Source organism: Excalfactoria chinensis, chromosome 5, assembly GCF_039878825.1.
Source record: "Excalfactoria chinensis isolate bCotChi1 chromosome 5, bCotChi1.hap2, whole genome shotgun sequence".
Classification (NCBI taxonomy): domain Eukaryota; kingdom Metazoa; phylum Chordata; class Aves; order Galliformes; family Phasianidae; genus Excalfactoria; species Excalfactoria chinensis.
The window spans coordinates 30,704,167-30,730,585 of record NC_092829.1 but is presented as its reverse complement, the minus strand read 5'-3'; the positions used below and the strand labels follow the sequence as shown (position 1 = coordinate 30,730,585).

Here is a 26,419-nt window from a genome sequence, read left to right as displayed (position 1 = left end):
TTTATATCCTGGGCATGCAACTAGATACCTGTTTGTGAGATGCTGTTTACTGCTGCTCAAGGAACAGTGAGCCTGTATGAGGCACCTGTGGTTTGTGTTCAGCTGGTAGGCTAGGTAGGAGGGACTTAACAGAGAGACCAAAGAGCAGGCATGAAAAAAGAAGAAATTCACTCAGCTTGTGTCTATGTGTAGGTTGTTTCTGAATGTTGGGAGTGTTCAGATATGAGAAACTGACATCCAACTCCTAGCTGGAGCAATCCTAGTGGGAAGGGAATAGCACCAGCACCTTATTTCTGTTTTACTTTTGCTTACATACACTGACACAGATCTGAAAAGCAATCAAAATTCCAACTCACTTTCATTTATTCATTGGACAGTTTTTATAGGGGGTGAATTTATTTCCTTCCTCCTATCTGCAGAAGAGTTCTGAATACCATCGTAGAGTGAGAGTCACCCAAATAAAAAGAAAGGTACTGATATTTCCTCCTAGCAGTGTGACACAGGATTCCTTTACTAAATACTTTGGAGCCCACAGCTGTTGGTAGACATAGTGGTAATTCTCACTAAACACCGGGCATCTCTGAGCTCTTTTTGAAAGTGTTCTGGATACTCTGAAGACTCTCAATAGCAAGAGCATTTTTCTAATAAGTTGCTTGAGCTGACAAGCAGAAGCAATGTTATGTTTCCTGACACCATTTAAAAATCTCACTGTGTGAATTTTTAGGTATGCAAGTGAGTGAGCCATTAAAACAAGATCATGTGTGTGACTTACTGTACTTTTTTCTTCCACTGTGGTACAATTAATGCTCAGCTTTTCTAGGGTCTCCAGTTCTCTTCCATCCTTCTCTCTGTCCCAGGGTTCCTTCGTGCAGAGTGAAAGAAGTGATGGTGAATCTCACAGGATGCTTTTTTCCTCTCAGCGAATCGATGATGGATTGTCACTGATTAGCATAGCCAGGGTTGAGTTTGCTCATATTTCATTCTCTCCTAAGATATCATGATAGCAGACTAACTCGAATTTGTGTGTAATAATAGAAGAGGAGAGATGTTATTTTCCTCTCTTCAGTTCAAACATAACATGATGTTCAATGACACCACTATGTTTTTGTGAAAAGTACAAGTGCTTTGAACATGTGGGAATCAAAAGCTCTAAATAGATTGTGTAATGCTGCCAACAAAGCATGTCCTTGGACCAAAGCCGAGAACAGCCAAACCTTCATTTTGACTAAAGCACTGGATTTTGAGAGAAAAGTATAGTCTTAGTTCCCCCCTCAGTCACACCCACAGCAGGGTGCTTGAATCTCTTTGCCTTTGTTTGCCTCACCTGTTGGAAGGAAAAGAGTGCTTTTGTTGAGGCTGAAGGAGATGACTGTGAGATGCCAGAGGAGTTAAACCCAAACTGCTGCTTGGAATCTGAGATGATGTTGTTTGGCATGGGTTGAAGAAAGGGCAGCCAGCAGCAGGGTTTCTGGGAGGTGGGCTGGGGACCTGCTGATGCGACCTGCCTGACCCATGCCCAGGTGAGTGGGCTTCCTGGTACAGCCCAGCTCCTGCCACTTCACTGGCTGCCCCTGGCTTTCACGTGCATGGGGTGATCTCCCCTGCCCTTGTCTCCTGCCTGGGGATGTTTTTTAATTGATCAGCCTATGCACCTGCTCCTGGCCTTTGCTTTACTGGCCTTCGATTGCGTAGCGCAGATGAAGCGTATAGAGGCAGCTGCTGTATCTGTCATTAGCGTCCAGGCTTCCTAGGAGAACACTGCTGGCTTTGTGACAGCTGAAATCTGAATCAGAGGGAGCATTTTGCTTTAGCACGTACAGAAGGAATGGGAGAGCAAAGTAAGGAGGAGGGGAAGATGTCATTCGATTTGCTATTCATTTAATTATGCTAGGAAAAGCCAGACAATCTGAAATGATGGTGTGCAAATTGCAGATGTGCATGTTGCAACACACTGGTGTTGTTGCAGATGTGCAGTGACTAAGAAAACAAGGCAGAGCAGAGGGCCATGTACCCTGTCATGCTAGGATACATTAGTTCCCTGTGAGCAGTTCTGTGCTCTGGGGTTGCTGCTGATACCTTCCAGTTTAAAGCAATTTTGAGTATCTCTGTGTTGTGCTGCTGTTGCAGGTGCTGTAACAGGAGGGTACCCAGGAGGTCTGCTTGGTCTTTTCAACCATGGCATGTGATTCTTTCTGTCTTCTCTACTGTACTTCCCAATTCTTCCCTGGAGAAGAAAAAGCTGTTATCCTCATCCCACAGCTGAGCAGCTAGCATGCAAGGAGAATGCCTTGTCTAATGCCTAGGTGTCTCGTTGCTGTGCTGTCTTTTGGGATTTGATTCAGGGTTATGTTTGTGAGACTGTTCTTCCTTTTGTCCAGCTGTGGCTGCTGGAAGTACTCCGATTTCTTTTTAAGGTTTGTGACAGATGTCTCCACGCTAGGCATTTATTGAAGCTTCCCAGTTTACCTGTGCTTTCCTTTGATGGATTTCAGATAGTTTCCAGCAGTGGAGGGGATAGTGGGTCAGAAGCACTCTTCCAGAGCTCATTTTTCTTAAAATGAAACTGCAGGCTCTGTACTGCTATCATGATTCCAATTTAAAGAAAACTCCTAGGATTTCATGTTGTACTGTGACACCAACAGGATCAAAGATGGTTCTTTCCAGACCAATTAACTTACAGAACAGCTCTGGTAATATAATTCAAGAGGCTTTTCTGAAAAGATGTCGCTTAATTTACAGGGATAGATGAGCTAGAGCTAGAAGAATTAATGCCTCGCTTGTTTCCCGTGACCCTGTATAAGCCTTGGACTGAAATAGAAAGAGATGAGGAGAAACAGACAGACCTAGTTTTGCCCGATGGCTAGGCAACAGGATTTGCATGTATGTTAATCTACCCAAACTCATCTTCTGCTTTAGAAGCAAAAAAGATTGCTTTGAGCCAGCCTGAAGTCAGTATGCTGGCCAGTTTATACAGATTATCTTTTAATTTGGTGGCTACTGTGGTTTTGTGTTTCATCTGAGACTTGTCAAAACAGAAAGCAACCTAAGATTTGGGGGATTGGGACACAGTTGCATTACACACTGGGGCTACTGGAGAGGGTGTGTTTAAATACTGCATGCACATCTATGCTCTGTGGATGGCTTGACAGACTGTAGGCTTTTGGGAAGAACTAGTCTAGCAAAGGAGGGGAGAGAGCATCTGTCAGTAAATAGGTGGATAAAGATGTTCTGTGCTGCTTTTAAGAAGCACCAATCATCTTTATAACTTTGACAGGTGGCACTAGGGCAGGGAGGGGAGGAAGAGATTCAGAGAATTGTGTGGGTGGTGGAGAAATTAATCCTAATGAAATGGAAGAGCAAATCCACAGTGGGCAGAAAGCTTTGGATTTCTGCCTTGCTGGATATGGATAAATGCAAGAGAATCCCTTTTGCATGCAAGAGCTAATTGGGCAATTACCATGTAATCTTAAAGCCACTGCTTAAACTGTATCCTGACTATCAAAGAGTGAGACAGACTCTCTTCCAGCAGTTCATAAGGCTTTCCTGAGTCTTTCAGATAGGAGTTTGAAATAGGTCTCCTCTTTATCTTTCTCCCTCTTTTGGGAAATAAAATTTCGCTCCTTTTAGAAATTACTGTTATAATATGAGCACTCATTTTCAAGAGGTTTGCTTTTCTTTCCTTCCTTATTTATTTATTTATTTTATTTTTATTGTTTTTATTACTCTTTACAGAGAACACACCAACACAAGAATGGACAAACTGGCCCAGGACAAAGGTTCATCTAGTTCCAGGCTTGTTCTTCCCATTGCTAGAGACAGAGCAGGACAAGTGTGTATCATTTCTGGCGAATTCAGAGCTTGTGACCCATGGCTCTTTCTTCCTTTCAGTTCCCTTGAGCAGATGCAGAAACCCTCCTTTGCTAAGAAGTTGGCAGGTCTGCTCCCTATTGTGAAAAGCTCCCCCAACTACCCTGCCCTGAAATGACTGCCACTGGCTTCTTTTGATGGATCTTGTAGCTGACAGTAACTCGTCAATTTCTATCTACATTTTTCATGCCACCTGCAGAACCCTGTCCTATCCCTTTGGCTCACAACTAGCTGTGTCCTTAAAGACATTTCCTGAAGAAGGTCATAACAAGTTTTTTTAGAAATTGCAGTTAACTGAGTCAGTGCGATGACTGTTTTCTTGATATTCCCTGATTTTTCCAAGGAATGTCGTGAAGTGGATTTCATGGGATCTCCTATTACAGAAATTATGTTGACACGTACTCAAACAATCATTTTCATTGATCTGTTTATTCCATCCTTTATTACAGCTTCTGTTAGTTCATCTTGACTAGATGTCCAGCTCACAAATATGTTGTTCACTGGTTCTCAAGTAGTCCTCAATTTGAAGATTGGTATTACAGTTGCTTCCTTCTAGTGTTTGATTCCAAAGATGCTTTACACTACAGAGGGTGCCCACAATAATTAGTAATGTCCTTGTTTTACTCTTCTGTCTCTGTGGTTCCTCTGAAACTTTTGCACGTGTATCATTTTGTCCCTGGAATTTTTCGGGACCAGTTCTGTCTGGGCAAGTTGGGGTTTGGATTATAATTGCGCACGGCAACATATATTCATCTGTGTCAGCTTTAAAAAGAGCCTCTTCTGATTTCCACACTCTTCCTACTCTTTCTGCAAAAATAAAAGTGGGAGGTTCAGGCATGGGGATCTCACCGGTTTTATTTTAGTGGAAACAAGAAAGCTCTGATGCAAAGATTTTATTTAGTTTCTTTGCAATAGGCAGGTCTGTTTTAAGTTCCCTGTTTTACAGCTTTGCTACTGCTTAGCCCTGCAGACTTTTCTGATGTGTTAAAGGAAGGATGGATGGAATAGTTAAAATGTTACTGGAGAAGCTATCCTTACCTTCTTCAGGTCTATCTAAAAGCTGTCAGTGATAGTGTCTGTATTTGCCATTGAAAGCCCATGTTCTGAGACAATTTGGATGAGGAAATTTGGATCAGTAAAAGAGCTCTGCATATGTAGAAGCTTTCCCACCCCTGATGTATGGGTTTGTGCTCTCTAAATCTTTTATGTGACTGGATTTGAGCTAAAAATTGGGTGTTACAATGGTGAATGATTCTGTGCTCTAAAGAACTTGTGTGGAGGCTCCCATAAGCAGTGGCACTAAAGATCAATACTGAACTAAAACTTTAAAACTCAGTACTGATTCCTGTTTACTTCAGACATCTTCCCAACACCTGCTTATGATGTGAAGCATGTTGTTTTCCTTCTCACCTTTCTGCTGAATGTAGCTGGTATTCTTTTTCTCCGAGGCAGTATTTCTTCTTTAGAATTGACACCAACAACGATTCAGCATCAAACAGGTCTTGCTCTTATCCTTTATCTTTGACCATCTTATCTGACAAATGAAGAGTCTGTGCCCTGCTAACACTGAGTTGGAAAGGAAAGCCAAGAAGATACCTATAAACACAACTGCTCAAACCCCACTGGCATTAGTGTTGGAGTGAGGAAACAACCATGGCTACAAGACTGTATGAAATTGAAATGCAGCTGACTTCACAATATTTTTTAGTTTTGCAAAGAGAGGAAGATGCATTGGTGGCCTGTATTTATACATCTAGCACTGTTTTCATGCTTGGTTACCTGGAAGCTACTGCTGCTGCTGGAGGTTAGAAAACCAAGCTGTGTACTTGTTCTCTATGGCTCACAGTATACAGATAGACCTTTGAAGATATAGTAAACAGGGACAAAGTTGAGAAAAGTGCTTTGTTTGTATTTTCCTTGCTGAAGGAAGCTGGCCTCTGAGCAGGCTAACCATTGTCATAGCACAAGCATTCCTAGAGATTCAGCAACACTCCTGTGTGAGTGACAGCACTATGGAGGAGGTATGGTTAGGAGGAAATTGTTCCCGTAAGGAGACTTGCCAAGGACAGTTATATAGTGCTGCACCTTTGATGCAATGCTGGATGGGATTCTAGATTTTGTTTCTAAAGTGCACGTGAGAGGAGGTTGACTGTCAGTCTAGCTGTGGCTGACTTTGAACACACTCTGGGTGGGTTTTCTTACTGTTTGCTGCTGTTCTCTAGACCTTCACTATTTTGGTACAATTGTATGTGTGTTTGGTGTGTGTTTGTACATGTGAACAAATATCTCTTTTTTTTCTGTAAGTTTTAACTGCGTTCTTCAGTTGGATGAGTTAACACTCTCCTGTTTAATGCTGCTATCTGCCTTCTCCTGTTGTTAATAAGTTATTTGATAGTAACTATGAGACCCAGCTATAAACTGGATTTTCTCTGTATTTCATGAAGGTACTGTAGCAAATGGGACAAGAGAGTTCTGGCTCCAAAGAGATCACATGCTGCTTTTCAGTGAGATTTGATAAGATGCATGCAAACAGGGATTAGTTTATTAGCTTGAGTAGGCATCTCTAACCACTTGGAAGAAGAAAACTTGCCCAGATTCAAACATTCCTTGGTTGCAGTGTACAGTCAATCACACGTTTGTTCCCTCTCTGAAGTTTTATGTGGATTATTTTTTTAAATTGTTTGGGTCCTTTTCACTGGCAGAGAGGCTGCAGAATATTTTGAATTGTTAAGGGAAAGCACAGTAAAAGCATTATATAGATGATACCAAGCTTGCATTTCATAGTGCAAAAGGAAGTTTACTGTAAGGTGAAATACAGCATCTGGGCTGCTGATCTAATTTGTTTGATGAATCTGTTTACCTCTTACATGCATTCATCTAGCTCAGGAGAAGGCAGATATATGGAGTGGGAACTGAATGATCTCAAATCTACCCATTCATCACTTCAATGACTTTCATTCCTGCAGTGCCCAGATACTTCCCTATCACATAGGAATAAAAATCTTTATTTTTCTCTTGGTCTGCAAGACAATTACCTTAACTTATAGATTTAGTGAAACGAATGAGATCCACATCTGCAGCACAATCCTCTTCATCTCTTATAAGAGTTATGTCCATATCTTGACAAGGTCCAGCTGTGTGGACTTCTGCTTGTATTCTCCTGCCTTACTGTCTGAATGTTGTATAGAGCCAGTGGATCGCTTTAGAAGGAGTGGTAATTTCTCAGATCTCTTCTCAGGGCAGCATTTTTGAGCACTCACAGAACCTGACGATTGAGTCTACTGAGCTATTATTAATTGCATGGGTTTTTATTTTCAGTCCTAATCAAAATGGGAGTGTTCTGCTTCATGCCTAGAAATGAGTTAAGTTTGCTTTTGGGGGCTGTGGCTCCTTGTCAGCTGGGCTTGAGGAAGGCCTTGGTTTTCCTGTGATAGGTATCTGAGCATCTAGACAGTTCTCAAAAGAACTAAATCATAGGGAGAGTTTTATCTGAGAGCAGATGTCTTTGATACTAGAGGATGTTGTGAGCTAGATGAGGCATTTACGGTGTTTACCTCATTCTGTATTATCCTGGCCGCAGTTCAGATTAGCTGTCTATTCTGCATGCAGGAAAATTTTTTGGCAGGCATCTGAATAATCTGGCAGATGGTACCATTTGCCTGCCGTGGTACAGATATGCAATCATTTCCCTTTTAACTAAAATAAATAGAAGCCAAAATACAGTTGCAGTATCTAGTGGACTTTGATAGAGAAATAAAACTGGTGGAGTGAGTAGGGATATTCCTGGTGAAACTTATTACATAAGGCAAACTATTCTCCTTGATCTTCCTGAACTGTATCCTTATCCTGTTTTTCCCCTTCAATCCTTGACCTCACCATTTGTGTTTCAGACATACAGGTACTATGAGTTGTGTGAATTGCATGGTCATTTCAGGTCTTTTTCTAGGCATGTGCACAGTGGACTAGCATAGAAGTTGTGTTTTGGCACAAGTCTAAAATTTTTACCATACCCAGCAGATGGAATTACTTAAAGCAGCTTGAGTGATATTTCAACACTGGTCTCACAAATGCTGTGGTGTTTGGAGGGAGGAGAGCGGACAGGTTTAATGTTTTAATTTTCCAAAGAAGCTGCACATGTGTCATGGTTGTGCCTGTCCCTTTGTGTGGGGGTGTGCGACTTTAATGAGAAACAATCACAGAGGCTATGCAGATGCCCACATTTCTACCTGAAATTACATGATTTTCACCCAAAACAGTGTCTTCATAGCAATAAATGCTGACTATTTGTTGCTGAGCTCTGGGGCTATCTGTCATTCCCATCCTTTGATAATGGATTGCCGTTAAATGGCATTAAAGCCACATATCCAGTGCTGCTTATTAAATAAAGACAGTGGGGATCCTTGAAGAAAAATAAATCCCCTGTAGCCCTCCAGCAAACCAGAGTACAGCATATTGTATCAGAGTCATTAAGAAACTCCCACAGCTTTTTAATTTTTTCCTAACCATCATGGCATGCCGCATGTATTAATCATTCTCTTGCATCTTCATATGGGGGATAAAGTATCCTCAGAGCTGTTTGTCAGCATCCAATAGCTGAGTGTCACCAATTAGAAACAATTACTCAGACATCCTACAGTATTAGTGGCTAGTGTTGTTTTCAGTCATTCCAAATAGTGCTAAAATTACCCATTGTGAGAGCCATTTGGTCATGGGTTATAAAGGAGTTTCTATTTGCACTTCTCTGCTTGCTGTTTTGCTATCAGATTTGTGCTTTGTAGTAAATAAGTACTGCAAAAACCAGTGTGACATTAGACTAGGTTATGTGACAACCCATTTTTTTAGACAGTGACCTTCGAGAGGAAATGTTCTTTGCTTTGCTCTTTTATAGTCTTCTTCAAAGCAGCGGGAACTGGCCTTTTGGAGAAGGTGTATTTGAATTCCCATAGCACAGCAACATTTCATCACTACAATGGCTAAGTTCCTTGGCTTCCGCTTTATCCCTTAAATTTTAATATGGAAGTGTTACTGCAATGCACTTCTTCAGTAATTGTGATGCAGACAGAGGCTTTATGATTATGGCACAAATATACCCATATCCTTTCTCTTGTAGGAAAAGACAATGCAGAGAGATGAGGCACAGTTTGAAACTGGCACTGTATTTGAAGAAATTTATCCAAGGCAGGACAAAGCATCATAGGAAAAAAGGACAAGGCACTTGCTGAGGAAGGTTGTGTTTCCCTGTATTTTCCTAAGCTAAGCTGGTTAGAAACACTGCCAGCTAGGCATGGCCCCTGGAACCTCTCCAGGAAAAATCTCAGCTCACACAGTGAAAGGGTTTCCCCCGTCCATGCTGGAGAACAGATTCCCTTCTTAGAAGCTTAGGGATAAATATTGATTTTTGCAACAGCAAATTAATGTTAGTGGCACCCAGCCAATTTCTATCATGGGCATAGTGAGATATTTTGAAAGAGTTCCACCAAAGCCAACAGGGAGTATGACTTCCTTGGGAGCAAACAGCCCACATCCCACCCTTCTTCTGACACTGCTGCTGCTGACTCATGGGACATTGATCCTGGCAAGTGGGTGAGATGGTCAGAGTGAGAATTTACAGGCCTGGATGGCATGTAAACACTGAACTTGATTTTGGGCCTTACACAGCACTTGCATGGAGAGGAGATCTAGAGGATGCATTGTTCTTTGTTTTGTTTTGTTTGTTTATTTGTTTTTAAATGGTTAGTTTATTGCCCACAGGAATCATATTCACTAGTAGTAGGTATAACTCCTGGCTGTGAGATATTGCTGTTGCCATTAGGAACTCCAAGGTGAAGTCTATGTCCATGGACTTACAGCAGAATATGAATCTCATATGTCCTTTTCTGACATCCTAACTATGGGACTGTCCATACAGTTCTTTAGTGGTTTGTCTATGGACATATGAATGCACTTTATTCTCCTATTTTCCTGATTTCTTTTGGGCAATGATTTTCTTTGAAGTTGATGTACCTTTTCTTTTTAATCCCTTACTGCTGAAGAAGTCAGCATTTGTCTAACAGATCTTAGCCTGCCAGCCAGCAGATTCCTTTGAAGTTGTCCACTGTCTCCCTCGAGTCTCTGCAAAACAGGTAGAAAATAGTATGCTGTTGTATCTTTTATTAAAGGAATGGAACAAAAGGTCTGCTTGTTTCACTGCCTGTGGTGTTCCTAGCTCCTTGGTGACATTATGAAGAGACTTCTTGTCCCTTTGTGACAGCTGTAATTTACAAGGACTTTGTTACCTCAACCTTCTCCTAGTAGTTATCCATTTAAGAACTTAGCAGAAGTCAGAAGTTGCTTTAACTAGTTTCTTAGTGTAAAGAGAGCAGATGTCACTGTTTTAAGTATCTAGGAGACCATTGTCCTTGGTGAAAATATTTATGGAGTAAGCTATAATGCAGAAATGATGGTAGTCTTGTAAATAAGCAAGGCAGTTGATGTGAAATGAGGACTGAGTATGTTTGGATGATCTGGCTGTCTAGGTAAATGTCAGGGAATAACTAAAAGAAGCACTGTTTGGGTGGAAGGGCCACTTCTGCAGTCACACAGCAATGGATTTCTGCCCAATGTTAACAGCATACAGATTTTTTTAACAGGTATTATCTTTTTCTCCAAGAGGCTCTGATGTCTGTACCTGTGAATCAGATCCCGCTGAGCAGTAGTTCATTCTTGAATTACTAATGGATGGAGAGTGTATAAGAAAAAAAGATGCAAGAAAATCTGCCCTACTTGGTCAGACATGGGCAGTTGGTGTGCCAACACAAGTATGTGTGTTCTGGCTAGGCAGGAGGACCCTCAGGGAGAACAGGACAGAGCAGAAGAATTGGTGTTGTATGAATATTTTGCCACTAAAGGAGAGAAATTCAGGTACCTGAGTAGGGTGAGGGACTCTGGCAGAAAATCCTTAACTGCCTGTTTATATGGTGGCATGGATCTTTCTCTCCTGATGGACCTATTTATGTGCACGTAAATCACATTGGTGGAGAAGCTATAGTTGGTGATTAGGGTGTTCATCTTGGATGTGACAGGCTGAAGTTCAAATTCCTGCTACAAATCTGCCAGAGTGGAGAGATGCACTGTGCATTTCAGCACTTCAGAGCCAAGCTGCACATTTGACAATTAGCTGCTCTATGGAGAGCTCAGGGTGTGTGTTACATACCCAACAAAGGCAGATATTTGGGTCTAAGCAAGCTCAATACATAAACTGGAGATCACATTTTCAAAGGATGCACTAAATGTCACTTTTCCTTCTGTACTACTGTCTGTAAAGAAAGGACTAGCTTCTGGACAGGGGTGGTGAAGAGCTTCGAAATTGGGCAGCCTCTTGGATGTGCCAGCTCTTGAGGAAAGATGTTGGATGGAAAGAGGAAGCATAGAGCCCTGAGGCCACACTGCTGGCTCTAGGTTGGCCAGATAGGTTGGTAGATACTACCAGTGGAAAATGTTTCAGGCCATTCAACACTTGTCATGCACAGGCACACTAACACTTTCTTGATGTAGGTTTCAGTCATATAAATCTGTTCTTGTGCCTTCTTACTGCCAAAAAACTCCAGAATTGTTAGCTTAAGTCTCACTTCATTTTAAACTGAGTGTGCTACTCCTACTTGAATTCTTTTGTACCATTCTTCGAAAGTCTTCTTGCATAATTCATGTCAAATGTTTGCAAATTTCTCATCTGTAGTCACTGCCTTGCCAAGCTATTAGCTCTTTTGTATTAACTCTCTTAAGTCAGTCTGTGACTGACTTTCTGTTTTTTGAGTTTTCTGAGAACTTCTCAATTTGTCATTGTGAGTGCATCTCAGGGAAAGGTACTGGCACTTAGCTGAGTTCATAGCACACACAAGTTCTCCAGTTATATTTCTTGCCTTTTCCCCCCTTTTAACCTCATTTTCTTTTGTCCAAGTTGTAAATGACTAATATGTGTGAGTCATACTGCACTAATTCAGTCCTGCAACATGAGAAGGATTCTACTGCATGTGAACAAATACTCTGTACAACTTACGTGCATCATGTCTGAATTTCTTGCTTAGTAAGCAGACAGCAAACAAGGCACATCTCTGAAGCGGAGGATTTACTGTCCATAGAAACTTTATCAGAAAATATGCTCAAAAATATGGCTGCCCTAAGACTAAGAACAGTCCTTATTCCAACCATATGGACTGTATCACTTGAAGCATTGACTTTAATGGCACACAGTGGTATACTGTGAGGGGGGACAGAGTATTAAGGCTAACCTAGGAGTTAAAACACTTCAGAATCATTGTACAAATGGATGCATTTTTTTTCTTCTATCTTCATATTCTTGAGGCTGATTGTACAGGGACGTTCTCAGAACTAAGGAGATGGAGCACATGAAGTAATGTGCAATAGCAGGGATAGTCTTTCTCCGAGGATTACTGAGTGCACACATCTCCAGCAATACCCCTTTCAGTGCTTTCGTCAGATGCCCACAAACCCACCCTGGCCTCCTTCAGGCACACTCAAAACTGAGGTTAAGGGAAGCAGGTAGAGGTTGGGAAAATGGCATATTGCTTGTCATACGGCACAAATAATTTACTACAAACTTCATGTTATGAACACAGATGCCCAAACTGGGCTGTTGGTGTCACGACTGCTGTGACAAACCCTTGATCTTGTGGGCTGACTCCTGCTAGCTTCTGTGTGCACCTGCAAGCAGCAGAAGATGCAGGGGTGTTCATTCTGCAGGGACAGAAAACAGTTGCTTGATCTAGCCAGCTACCTGCTCTCTCTCTCCACTGGTAAGGCAGGACCCTGCCCAAGTTCCAGAACACTGGTTAAATGAATATTCACAATCCCCAACAGGAGTTGGCTGCATTTAATGCAGATTTTGCCAGATCAGCCACCATTTGAGCAGCAGGTTACAGTTGTGTACGGCTTGAGGGAAAAGTTACACATGGGTGAGCTTTCTCACTGGTATGGCTGCAGGAAAGAAGTTCTGCTCCAGACAACGCTTGCCTTCAGTGCAACAGGGTGGAAAGTGGAGTGGCAATGGAGAAAGTTGATGATAGTGAGAGACTCCAAGTGATGTTAGCATGCTGAGCCAGGACTATGCCTGCCCTTTTGTAGGATGAAGTGGTAAGTGGAAACACTGAAGATATCTTATTCTCACAGCTAATTTTTTTTCATAATTTTAAGCATACAATGTTCAGGATATACCCAGAAGTTAACAGCTGAAATGCATGTTGTTTCCTTTCTGCAGCATGATTAATGTTGTTCTGTCCTGCTGTTCTTCCAGTAAAATCACATTACGTCACAGCATTGAAGTGTAAGTAGATTTCCAACTCTCCCTCAGCAGCAACATCAGTTTTTAATCCACATGCGGAGTTCAGAAGCCACAGAAATAAACCCTTTATGTTTTATGATTGCTAAGATTTTAGCATTGGTTCATGCATCAGGCAATTCAGAAATGCATCATGATGTCTGAAAAACCACAGCAACCTTTAAAGAAATTCCTCCTGCAGAGACAGCTAAGGAATGTATTTAAACTAGATGGAAAGGAAAAGAATCTTGTGCAGAGTCTGGCTGAAAAATAGAAGAGCTGTTTATGATAGTTGGCTCTCACAGTCCTGTAGGTGTCTAGCCTGCTTTGCCTCCTCAGAGTACAGGCGATGCTGTGCTGGCAAATGGCCACTGTGACATGTTGTGTTGCTTTGTCTCTTCTCTTAGCTTAGCATTTATGAGGTTATAGGAGGGAATACATTTAGCAACACAAACTGTAAATTCAGGCTGTCTGGAAGATTTCCTGTTTGCTGAGATATATTACCAAGAAGAGTGGGAAACTGCCCTCAACAGAAACTGAGAAGGGCCAGTCTAGGAAGTTAAAGCCCCTTTCATTCAAAATGCAGTGGAGTGGCCAGCTGCACAAAGAGGTACCTTCCATTTTTCTTTCTGCAGTGTGACTCTGCTCCTGAGGTACCTCCAGCCAGTTCTTCTAAAAAGTCTTCATGCCCAAATCTGAAGTGGAGTCTTCTCTTGTATGACCCTCCATCTAAGTGCCACATCAAGCTTGCTGGCTGCACAGAGCCTTCTCTGCACTCGGTTGCTCTCCTATAGGAAACTATGGAGTTCCTTGGGCTTTGATCAGTTCTGCCACTGTGGTGGTGCACAAAGATGCCAGCGACTGCTCCCTATGACTCACCGACTATTAACTATCACAACTGGGGACTGATCGGTGGGTTTGGTTTGTAAGAGAATTGCTTACTGCAGTATTGTGTTACTTTAACACTCTCTGGAATTTAAGTGAAGTTAGCTTACCTGACTGAAATAGACACTTTTGGCTAATAGGATTTAGAGTGACCTGATAGCTGATGCAGCAGGAGACTTGCAGTCTGATGATCCCTTTTGCCAGCAGCAAAGAGAGCCTGGCATAGAAAGTGATCTTCCAACTGAGGAGGGTCTTATTCTGCGAGTGCTGCAGGGTGAGCACCTATCCAGACAGCTTTTCCCATGTATAAAGTACCAAAGACAGGTCTGTGTCATCACTCTTCTTCTCAATATCCTGTTAAGCTTCTTTTTCTGTTGCTGTTCCGCCTGCATGCATTTAAATCCTTTTATGCTTAATCTGTATTCACAGTGTATTAGGGAAATAGCATTTTAGATTTGGTTAATATAAAAACCTTGACCCTCTGGAGAAGTGAGCGTAAAAGAGACACAGGTCACACTGAAATGAGCTTGGGTCTCATCCAATTGCCAAAGAAAACTTACAGCAGCCATGCTGGATAATTGTCATTCCACATGAATAGTGACTTTTTAGTTTTTTTTATTACTAGTGCTCTAGGCCAGAAGGAATGAACAGCACAAGGACTTGGACATATTGGCAGAGCTGTGTGCATGCCTGGGGCTGTGGGACATAAGTGAATGCTGTTGTAACATGGCTGAAGTGCCTTGACAAAGATCTATAGGAAGCCTGCTGTCATTCGTGTCTATAGTTGAGATAATGCTTCCTTCAATACTGCGACCATTATTCAGAGAATATTCTGTGGGCTGTTTTAGGCTCTTTCCTTTCACCTCTGCAAGCCCAGGATTCTAGATTTTGGTTTAGAAAAATGCACTGGGGGAAATTGAAACTCGTTTGAAGTTGCTGAGCATTTGTATCTGGCCTTATAGGGCTCAGATTTCACTCATGGATTTCCTGAAATGATGTTCTCTAGCTTCCCCTGTAGCTTTGTTGTTTGTGCTCTCATCTTTCAGATCTGGATCAATACACGTCAGAAAATAGTGCCAAGGTACCACTTTATTGCTCTCTGGCAGGTCTCCTGCATCCATCAGATGTTCTGTTTAATACTGGCTTCTGGCTTGAGCTTAACTGGCACAGATGAATTTTTCTGGTGTTTGATATATGAATGACCAGTACATTTATGACTGTTCACACTCTGCTGCATGTTTTTCTGAAGTTCCTTAGGTAAGTTAATGGCAGGGCCAAGAAGTACAACACCAGGAAAAGGCTACATGGTATCTAATAAAGGCAGAGGAAAGAAGAAATGCTTCTTATTATCAGACTCCTTTCATGAAGCATACCAGCAGCAGCTAGAGCCCTGGGTGTCCTGCACTAGGATCTGACAAGCCAAGGCTCTCTTCTGCAGTGAGCCAGCTGCCTTGTGTCCTATGGACAGTCTTGTCTCCAGCCTCAGGGGAGCTAGTTAGGTTGGGCTGCTTAGTACAGGGATGCTGGAAAGAATCTGATGATGGCATGGAAAATAATGGACTGAAATAGGGAAGGTAAAGAGAAAGCTAATGATAGAAACTTTGATGTTATAGTGTGATATCGATTGAAGGTTGAAAGTGGGTATGGATGGGTCTCTCCTTTCTGGAAACTGATTAATGAAGTGGTTAGCATAACAACTGACTCAGAGCAGCTCCCAGGATCTAAGCTATTGCACCAGACGCTTAGATCGCTGAAGTAAACCAACCATGAAATCAGGGACGGATTGAAGAAAAACTGGAAAATTTCAAATTCTACTTTATCAGGGACCTGCATTGAAAGACTTTTACTGATACACTGCAAAATGCAAATGGGAAGAGGTTCCTCTCTGTGTTTCAGTTTGATTCCTGGGCTGTCTCCTGCTTTTCAGAAGCAGCTGCAGTCTGGTTTTCCTTCATCCTTGCCTCTCTTCCCTTCTGAGCTGTTGTTTGTCTTGGTTTGTGACGGAAATAAGACAGAATGCTCCAAGTCCTTCTGTATATGCTTTACAGCGTGATTTTGCAGGCAGTGTGCAATGCAGACATGAATCACAAGTCCCTTTAAGATCCTGCTGAATTCAATCCCCTTGCTCTTTCATCTGGCTCAGAACAGGCTGCAGAATTTTATTTTTCTTTTTAATCTAAGCAATAGCCAATTTTCTCAAGAGATGACTATTTGCTGACTGTTGCTGCTATTCTTATGCTCAGAACTGCAAAGCCTTTGGAAAACGAGGCTGGCTCGTGCTTGTGTCTACAAACTGGGTTTCAAATCTGGCTTGGATTCTCTCTTCCAGCTCAGCAAGTGACTGACATGTTCACTTCAGCAGAGCTTCCTCCTGAGACAAGCCGTGGGCTGTGCCCCAGTGCCAGGCAGTGGTTGCTGCATGTTCACTCATACACTGGAGGCATATTCTGCAGTACCCTGGAGATAGGGGTGAGCTGAGGACAGCAGCAATGATTCAGAGCTGCTTTGCATTTTGGTCCTGATAACAGTTCACTGCAAATAAAAATCTTCCGTATTATCTAAGATGTAAATCAGATCCTACTTCAATAACATCCCTGCGTTATTAAGGTTATTTAAAAGAAAACTCTAAACAAGTGTTTTTGCTTGGTTGAAATTCAGGTGTGGCTGAGTTCTGTCTGTAATTGTTCAGAAAAAGGTTTCATGACATATCATTTAAATACAGAAAAGTCTGTGTTATGGTTGTAGTCCTTCAGCACCTGGCATCAGCAGAGAAATGCTTCTGTTCCTCTCCCTTCCCCTTTGGTGGAGCCCTGTCACTAGCTGTCCTGCTGTCTGCAGCCTCTCTCAGCTCCCTTGGTTGGCCAGAGGTTTTGGGGCTGTGGCCATGCTGGGAACAAGAATGGTGCAGGCAGGTGGAGGACAGGAAGGGCTTGTGACGTGACAATGCTCTGCTCATATGAGGCGGTTGTATTTAGTGCATTATTTTTCCTCTTTGATTGCTTATTTGTTTGGATACAACATAGACTTTAACAAGGAAGAAGAGAAAATTATATTTGAAAATGAATTTCAATTTAAATTCTTTGTTTGAAATACATAAGCCAGATGCAGCATGGCCTCTGTGGATAGCCCTGACTAGCTAATCTGCAAGAACATTTCTGACTTAAAAAGATCTTCTTATTAGTTACTTCTATAAGCAAAGCAGCTGGTGTGACCCAAGTGTGTTACACTTATATTGTTGCTGTGAGCCAATAGCTCAGCCTGAGGGGAAAGGCAGCCTACTTACCTTACCTTCTGGAAGCAGTGGCTATAGGACTGCAGAAACCAGTGTTATTCTGAGTCTTACTGGTGCTGAGAACCTCTCCCACAACACTGGGAGATGAAAGAACTGAGGGCATGCCCTCATGGCCCATGTGAGATGGTCTTGGGCTCCTTAGCAGTTGTGATTGGTGTCATATGGATTCCTCCCATATGCATTTCCTTCCACAGTAGGAGCATGGATGTCCCTCCTGCAGTGTGCAGGGAGACAGAGGTCTATGGAGAAAGGCAGCAGAAGACAAGGGGACATCCATCCCCAAACACCAGGTGTCCTGCTCAAGAAGAGGACATGTTGCTCATGTCTCATTTCGATGGATCTTGAGGACTGCTTGGTTTAGCTCTAGTTCAGTGCTCTGGTGTATCCAAACCTGAGAGTTTTGGGGAGCACGGTGAAAGGTATCAATACTGACCAACTCCATATCAAGTATGGCTGGGGGCAGCACTTTTCTTATCAAAGCTACTCTGTTTTTCCAGAGTAGCAGTGGTCATGCAGGAAGCATTTCCAGGTGATTTACAGAGTTACTGCATTACAGGCAGTCATCAAAAATACATAGGAAAGCAGAGTGCAGGAGGAAGATGGAGGGTGCCAGAACACTGGCTGCCTGAGAGCAGAGGGTTTTGCTCATCATGTGGCAACTCCGGGCACCAGGAATGCTGCAGATTGTTCCGGCTCCTCCAGAAGCTGCTACCTGACCCATAAGAGAATTTTCACTTAATGAACCTGACTCCTCATCATGCCAAGGGAAGAGTGAACACCACTCTCTTCCCTTGCAGTGCTTGATTACAGTAGGAATTGTGCTGCTGAGATTTACTAGAGATGTGTTTTCACTGCATGCTAGCTGTAAGTGAACTGTAAATATACCAGGCACTGGCAATTTCCACTCATTGCCTGAAAGCATCATTTCTGCAGCAGCACAGCTCTGCAGCTAACCTAATAAATACTTGTGCTGAGCGGGGCTCATTATCTCCAGTGCAGCACTGCCCTGGCATGGCTGTACAGCTTCCCACTCCAAACAAGCCACAGCTAAGCTAATTCTGGATGTCTGCACTGTCCTTCACGGTGTGGTGGAAACAGGCCCTGAGCAGTGCTGGCGGAGGAGTGGTGCATGCGTGCTGTGGTGCTCCTCTGCTCTATACTTAATGGGGAACAACTGGACTCCAAAGCAGCAGTCACTTAATAGCACCTCTTGAAAATATGTCTCAGAGTTGGGTAATGTGGCTGCCTTGCACCTGATTTTGGAGCTGCCAGACTTTATTCTCTTCTGAAACAGTGTTGATAGTGTGATGTGCCTCTGGACAAAATGTTGAGTGGTCTGTTCAGAACTCCTTTTTTACTATAAAGCTATTACTGGTGATGTAGGTAAGTACTATGTGGTGCTTCTCTGACATACAGGAGAAATGGATTTGTTTCCAAGATCTGGCTGCCCAAATAAACCTTCCTAAAACTTGCAGAAGTTGTTGGGAAGTGATGCAAAATAGTGCGCAGAAAATATTTGGGAGCGCTTTAACTCAAGCCGTTCAAGATCTTGAGGATAAAGACAAGTAAATCTGAACAAAAAGTTAGCCATTTAAATGAGGAGAGAGATGAATGACCATGTCCTGTTGGAGCTGGGTTTATGAAGGTTCAGGTCTGTTTGTACCTTAATATAGGAAAATGCATGATATGGCAAGGATTAGATGAGCATGTTTAGGAGAAGTAATCCCAGTCAGCTGTATAAACAAGGTGCCCACTTCTGTTGCTCTATAAAGTGGCATAATTTGTCTCAGAAAAGTTACAAAAATACTTCATGTCCTTAAGAGAAGCTGCCTTTAGGAAGGGAGATGGAGATATGCCCTCGGGCAAGACTGCGTGTTTCTTTCCTGCTAATAATTCCAAATGTGACCTTTTTTCTTACTGTAGTACTGGATAAATGAATACACCTCCACCTTGGGCATTGGTGTCTTCCACTCTGGCATTGAGATCTACGGCAGAGGTATGAAGTATTTCCTTTTCATTATCATGAAAGTGGGAGAAAAACCCAGCGTGGCTGGTCTGATATGGAAAATAATCCAAAATTTATAGTTTTGGCAAGGATGTTTTGAGCAGCAAAAAACTGTGCCAGTTCTGTTTTAATCTGTAGGGTAGTGCAGCTGAAACTTGTGCAGTTCTGCCATGAACCAAGTAGCTCTTCTGATCCTTAGTGCGTAATTTCAGACTCCAGAGCTAGTGCAGGCATGTGGCAGAATAGCAGGAAGGACCAGTCAAATTGGAAGGACCTGCAGTGAAAGAAGGGAAAGTCTGGGGTGGGGGAAGATAGATGGATCAGTAGCTGTATTGAAACCTGTACAGGGAAAGTTGGTGCTAATTCTGTGTCAGGGTAAACCAGCTTTGTGGTAGCTCTTTATGAATGCCTATGGTCCATAAGTTTTCAAATTAAAAGATAATTAGCAAGAACTCTTCCAAGTGGTTTGAAGCTGAGCAGAGCACCCAAGGGATGCGGTCAAGGTGTCTGTAAGAAAAGACGCAGCACAGGGAAGCCAAAGGACAAGACAGCATCACAGACTTTCTGTATCCCCCTTCAGAAAATGTTAAATGGGAGTGACTGGAATTATCTTACTCATGGTATTTTTAGCTAGTGCCATGTAGCAGATAGAATGCTGGCGGTGCTGTGTTCTGTCTCAAGCACAGCAGCTTTCATAGGTCGTGTGAGATGGCCCGTATAACACGGAGGGGCCTCCAGGCTCAACCCACATGCTAAGGCAGCAGAGTGTAATCAGCTTGGGCTTTTTCTGCAAAGAATTCCTCATGGCTGCCTGCAGATCCTTCTGGAAGAAGAGGACAGATTTCTTCCTACTCTAGAAAAGGCTTCTCCTAGATCAGTATCACTGCTGCTAGCCTCTTGTAGTATTTTCAGATGCCTCTGCCACACAACTTTGTACTGACAGGAAGCCACCTGGACAGGCACAGAGAAATGGGCCCAGAGAGCTTTTCTGCCATTGAGAAATAGATTAGCAGTGCTAGATACTATTAGCAGTGCAACCAGTGGTATTAGCATTGACGGAGCTTGCTCTGGAGCTGAGACTGTGAGGGATACTCCTCAGGCTGCTAGGTAACTGGGCAGAGAAGATGTCTTTCAGAGGCTGGCTGAAGCTGATTTTGGCAATAGCCCAGCCCCTGGTGCTGATGCTGAGCTTTGCAGACAGCTGCCATCCTGACACAGAGTTCATTCGATTACTCACAGTCTGTCTGTTTTCTTTCCTTGTCAGAGTTTGCCTATGGAGGGCATCCCTACCCTTTCAGTGGAATTTTCGAGATCACACCTGGCAGTGCGGTAGAGCTTGGCGAGACCTTTAAATTCAAGTAAGGGCACTTTTCTACATCTTCTTTCCCTGCTACTGGCTGTCTCTGCAGGGAGAACAGAGAGGTCCTTCTCCCCCTTCTCCCTCATTAACACTCTCACTGCCTCCTTTATGTGATCCTTGTTCAAGGGGAGCTCTGCAGGGGTCTTGATGGCAGATAAAATGATGTACACTAAATGAAGAGGGGTGCTGAAGTGTGTTTAGCAGGGTTTAAAGTATAGTTGTAAATCAATACAGTTCTCTCTTCCCATTTTCTTTGTTTTCTGTGCTCCCAGTATTACCTGTCAGCAAGAATGGGAGTAACTGCATTATACAGAGCCAGTACGTGGGAAAATAAACTACTCTTTTTATGAGCATCACCTAGTTATGGATATTGCAGGAGTCATCTTGTGTGTTTATAGCTACACTGTCACATAAGACAGAGCAGCTACTAAGGGAGTCTGAAAGGATACTTCATTAAGATGTCGTTCAAGGTACTCAGTCTTTGAGGCTGTGGTTCAAGAAACTGCCCACAGAAGCTGGAACTTGACTTTCACAGTCTGTGGGTTTACACTGGGGGATGTTGGGGACTTTAGAAGAGCAAGCATTACTGAGTGAACACTGAGAGAAGCAGTGTTCCCACATAAAGCTCTGTCTGCTCCTTTCTGGCCCATACCACGGATAACGTCTCTATCATGGGAAAACTATCTCCACTGTCCAACTGCAATTTTCTGCTGAGAAGTTATGAACATAGGGGGAAGCAAGCAGACTCTGAGAGCTGAGATGTCTCTTGTGGTGAGCAGAAGGCTCTGGGGACTGCTTCTGTGCCATAATCTGCTTTACGGATAAACTTGAGGATATTAACATGCCATTTTGTTGGTAAGAATCTGTCTGGTAGCCCCAGGTATGTGTGTCCATGACTTACACCTGGCCTTCTTGTTGTTGCCTTATCATTTCCTTTTCCCTGGTGACGTATCACTCTCTTCACTGTATCTTTCCATGTTTCATGCTGTGCTTTGTTTTTACTAGAGAATCCATTGCACTGGGCACCACAGACTTCACAGAAGAGGATGTGGATAAGATTATGGAAGAGCTGGGCAAAGAATACAAAGGCAACGCCTACCACCTGATGCACAAGAACTGTAATCATTTCTCTGCTGCTTTGGCTGAGGTAGGCACAACTATTTTCTTTCTCTCTTATTTTTTGCTGTTTCAGATCTGTAGTAGTACTTACAGAAAGGGAAACAGGATCAGAACATCCTGCCAAGTCAGAGCCAACAGTCAAATCTCCTGTCTCAGCCCTTAATGTTTTTTGAAAGCCTGTTGAAGTTCAAAAAGAAAGGGTTTGGAGGTAGAGATGCAACAGGTTTATTACTGGTTTGGTTTAAACTGCCTGTAAGGCTTGGACTGCCTGCATTGAAGCTCAGTGAATAGGCTGCTGAGCAGAAATTGCAAAGAAAACCTGGCCGGCACTCAAACTTATATCATTTTAATAGCAAGAGCATAAACAACCCTCCATGATCTGAAAATGAATTAAAATGGCTTAAGTGTTCTGCTAACAAAATCTTGCAGTATTCAAGAAGTGAGGTTCCATTTTTTTTCTTTAGCATGCACTATTTAGAATGCATTTTTTTTTAGGTATTGATTTCTTTTTTCCCTCAGACTTCTTTGATGATTACACATTGCCACTTTGCCAAAAACACTGAATTGTAACAGAGCTGTTATTTCTATTCAGGGAGAACTGAAACATGGAAAAGTGCAAATTTATCGTGAATTTCTGTTCATTTGGGATATTCCATTTTTCAATTGACCAAGATCTTACAGGTCTGAGGGAACGTTGCCTTTCCTCCGTTCCCCCCTGAGATGTTCAAAGCTGATGTTTCATTAAGGTGTGTGTATTCAGCCCTTCTGTCAATCTGAATTCAGGATCTTGACCCAGTGCAAGGAAAGAAATGAGAAGAAAATGCATGTGACCTTCTATCCAAAACCAAGACCACGTTTCTATGTTTTCTGTAGGAATTGCGTGGCAAATACAAGGATAGAAACTTTTTTTACTGAGTTCAACTCCTTTAACTGTGAAACTTCCATTGCTTTTCCTGGTGTCCCCATCCTCAGTCACTGCAAATCTCCTGACTTTCCTCATCATATAATAATAATTTCTTTTGCGACAAGTGAGCATTCATCTCCAAACAAGGCCCACCATGGATCCCAAGTGAGATGAGTCTGTAAAAAACAACAACAAACAACAACAAAACATGCATGATAATGTTTGTTATCTTTTTAAGAAAGCCTCTAATGAATCTGAGAACCTGCGATTAGTTTGTGAGGGACTCACAAACGTTCATAAGAAAACCAGTTCTTAATTGATTTCACCTTTGCTAATTACTGGGAGGAAAAATGACATGAGTCCATTCAGTAAATGCTGCCACGTTAAAATAAGCAAGAAGAAAATGTATTGGTACAGAATGAGTTTGAAGCAGTAGAGTGATACATCAGTGAGTTGGCTGAACTACTGTTTTGGAATCAATCATTAAATCACAAGAGAAAGCTTACAGATTATTAAAACAGAATGCAGACTTAAATATTTTGAAGGAAGCCTAGGAGAAAGCTGTATGATTATTAGTGAAAGCTAAAAAAAAAGCTATTCATGCAGCAGTGAAATAAGGCCATTGCTTATATTGCTTATTATATACTTCCACATGTAAAAATTCTGTATCATGCCCAAGCCATAAGCTCAAAGCCCTTTTCCCTTGATTCTGCCTTGAAATGTGAGTCGAACAAGATAGATGTTAATAGAAAACTACCAGCGTATTTTACAGTTTAAGATTTGTAGTGATGATGAAGTAAACCTTCAGTGAATGCCTTTGCAGGAGTGGAATTTAGGTTCAGGTTTTCCTACATTTACTTTCTTAACAGATAAGCATACCCATCTGCGTGGACTTGTTGCTGCCCCTTAACACATCCAGGTAATAAAATAAAAGCCTAAATAGCTAGTTCTGACACTTCTGCTCTCATCCTCTTCATTACTCATATGAAATGGGTAAATGGAGGTGGGAAATCCATCTAAAATATTAACAGCAGGATCTAACCACCACAGAACTCGAAAGGTCAATTTAATAAATCCTTCATAGGCAAGCAGGATTATTTTGCTGCTGTTGCTTTTCATATAAGACTGTGCTCATTACCCTTGTCTTAAAAATGCAAAAATAAGGGTGGTGCACTTCAGGTTGAGGAGCAGGAGGCCCTGGACGGTCTCTAGCATTAAGATACAGAAAACAGACCCTAGAAATCTTAAGTAGCCAGTGTTAAGATACTAAGAAGTTAAACTCATTCAATATGTCTCAGTCAGCAATACAAGAACTACGTGTGGCTCCCTTATGACAGAAGTCTCCATCCTTTCTTATAGGTACACTAATTTGACAATCACCCTGTTTTAGAGCTAGGTGAGATAGAAGTAGTGTAGCTTATTTCAGGACAATTCTGACCACTTGTTTAAAGACTGCTTGAAATCTGATGAGATAGAACCTCTCGGAACTAAAAGCAATTCAAGTTTCTGTTCTCATTTCCCAACATCCAAATGTTTGCTTTACTTCGCTGCCTTAGTGCTTTCTTTTGTTTTTGTAGTTCCCATAAAAAAACCCACACAACAGAACAAAAAAACAACCAGCTACATGTAGAGTTCTAAGGCAGAACCTTCAGCTGGTAGAGTGAGCAGAATGCATTAACTGTGTGACAAGTGTCTCTCAAGACTGTGGTAGTATGTCACCACAAAATGTAGAAAAGAGAACTGAGATCTGTGCTCTAAACCAATGCTGAGTCTAGTCTTGGTGTTTGTATTATCCTTTCATGCTCTTCTTCTGTGAAGGAGTAATAATAATACTAATCAGCATTTATTTATGCACAGCTACCTTATGTGGCAGTTAAAAGCAGAAAATGGGAACAAGTATTCAAAGAATTAAAAGAAAGGGTGTTAGAAGCTTTGTTTGGCAGAATAAATCTGCCTGGGGCATAAGCAGCGTGGTGAGTTCAGGAGAAGATTGTTCTGAGCCTCCTAACTAATGCCAGGCAAGTCACATCCCTGCTTTGTGCATGAGAATCACATCTTGTATGCTGGATTACTTTCTTTCTTTGAAAAGTACTTTGAAATCTTTTGATGAAAGCTGTCTTAGCTGCCATGGTGAATTAGCTGGCCTGTGACTTGTACTTCTCTGTGTCCGCAAGCCAAGTGGGAGCTGGAACTTGATAGCTATGTGCTGATCATAGAATCAGAGAATTGCTCTGGTTGGAAATGACCTTAAAGATCATCGAGCCCAACCACAATCTAACCATACTACCCAAACTCTACATCCAGCTTTCTCCTAGGCTTCCTCAGCTAAATCATGTCCCTGAGCACCACATCCAAATAGTTTTTAAACTGTTTTTAAACTGTTTTTAAACTATCAGGGATGGTGACTCAGCCACCTCCTTGGGGAGCCTATTCCAGTGCTTAACAACCCTTTCTGTAAAGAAGATTTTCTTTATATCCGGCGTAAACCTGATGTGAGAGTTAATGTGTTCACACAGGCCCTAGGATTGGGGTGTACAGCCACACTCTACATGGCCGTGTTTGGTCTTCCTAACCTCCTCACTTGGCTGTGGGCTTGCTAATCAATATCCATACAGATGTTGCCCTGGTGGCTGGGCTGCAGGCTGAGAAGATCCCACCTGGTCACCTGGACTGAAGGAGCTGCATCCATGTGCCCTGCTGACAGTGAAGCAGAATTAAACATCTGAGAGTGGTCAGACTCTGGTACAGGCTGCCCAGGGAGCTGGTGGTCACTGTCCCTACAGATGTTCAAGAAATGATGTAGATGTGGTACTAAGGACTGTGATTTAGTGGGCAACATCAGTGGTAGGTGATTGGACTAGATGGTCTTAGAAGTCTTTCCCAATCTTAATGATTCTATTATTCCATGATCTCTATCTGCTTCTTGAATTTTCCTAAATATTAAAACTGACTAGAACCAACACTGAAGTTAGCATGCAAAGCTAACTTCCATATGTGTTCATCCTTCAGAAGGCTCTTTAGGGTCAGACTGATACCTCTATATCCACCTTCCTCTCATACTCACTGATCCTTTTCACCCCTTTATTCCTTTGAATTACCAATGGATCTATTTTGTTATTGCTCAGTATTTCTTCATCCACAGAAAACACATTCCAGGAGGAAAAGAGGGGGGCCTGAATCAGAATGAGTGTATTTGTGGTTTTAGAAGTCAGAATCTTACTGATGCAGCACTGCGAGGTTCCCCTGGGAATTAAATAGCCCCCTCTCTCCTGAAGTCGTTAGGACTCTCAATTCAGTTGCTAAGAATGTTCTCCAAATGGAACATTTGAAGGTTAACTGATGGAGTCTGTGTGGTGAATCCTGCAAGTGAGGATTCATGCAGGCATCTGGCCTGCCTACAGTTGGTTGCTGACACTACACTATGAGTATTAAATCATGTCACGTTGGGTGGGCATGCTTGGTAAAGCCACACAAATTGCATTGTGTTGAAGGGACAAGCAATGGTGGCCAGTACATACTCCTTTCTTTCTGTCTAGTCACTTGTCCTTTTTCAGCTAAGGCAGAACTGACAGCATATAACAAACTTGCATCAGAATCGTGCATCCCTTAAAGTAGTTTGACTTCCAGGAAATTTGCTGAGAAAGGCAAGTTTGCTGAGTCAAGGACCAAACGAG

The 26,419-nt window shown here is 42.3% G+C and overlaps 1 protein-coding gene across 1 annotated transcript in view; it reads left to right on the top strand.

Annotated features, from left to right (window-relative positions):
* Positions 1-26,419, top strand: part of LOC140253617 (deubiquitinase DESI2-like) — a 50,529-nt gene that overhangs the window by 13,396 nt on the left and 10,714 nt on the right. Inside the window, exons 2-4 of the mRNA XM_072339318.1 lie at positions 19,281-19,353; positions 20,627-20,720; positions 21,728-21,869. Coding sequence (XP_072195419.1) covers positions 19,281-19,353; positions 20,627-20,720; positions 21,728-21,869 — 309 coding nt within the window. The remainder of the gene's footprint in view (positions 1-19,280; positions 19,354-20,626; positions 20,721-21,727; positions 21,870-26,419) is intronic.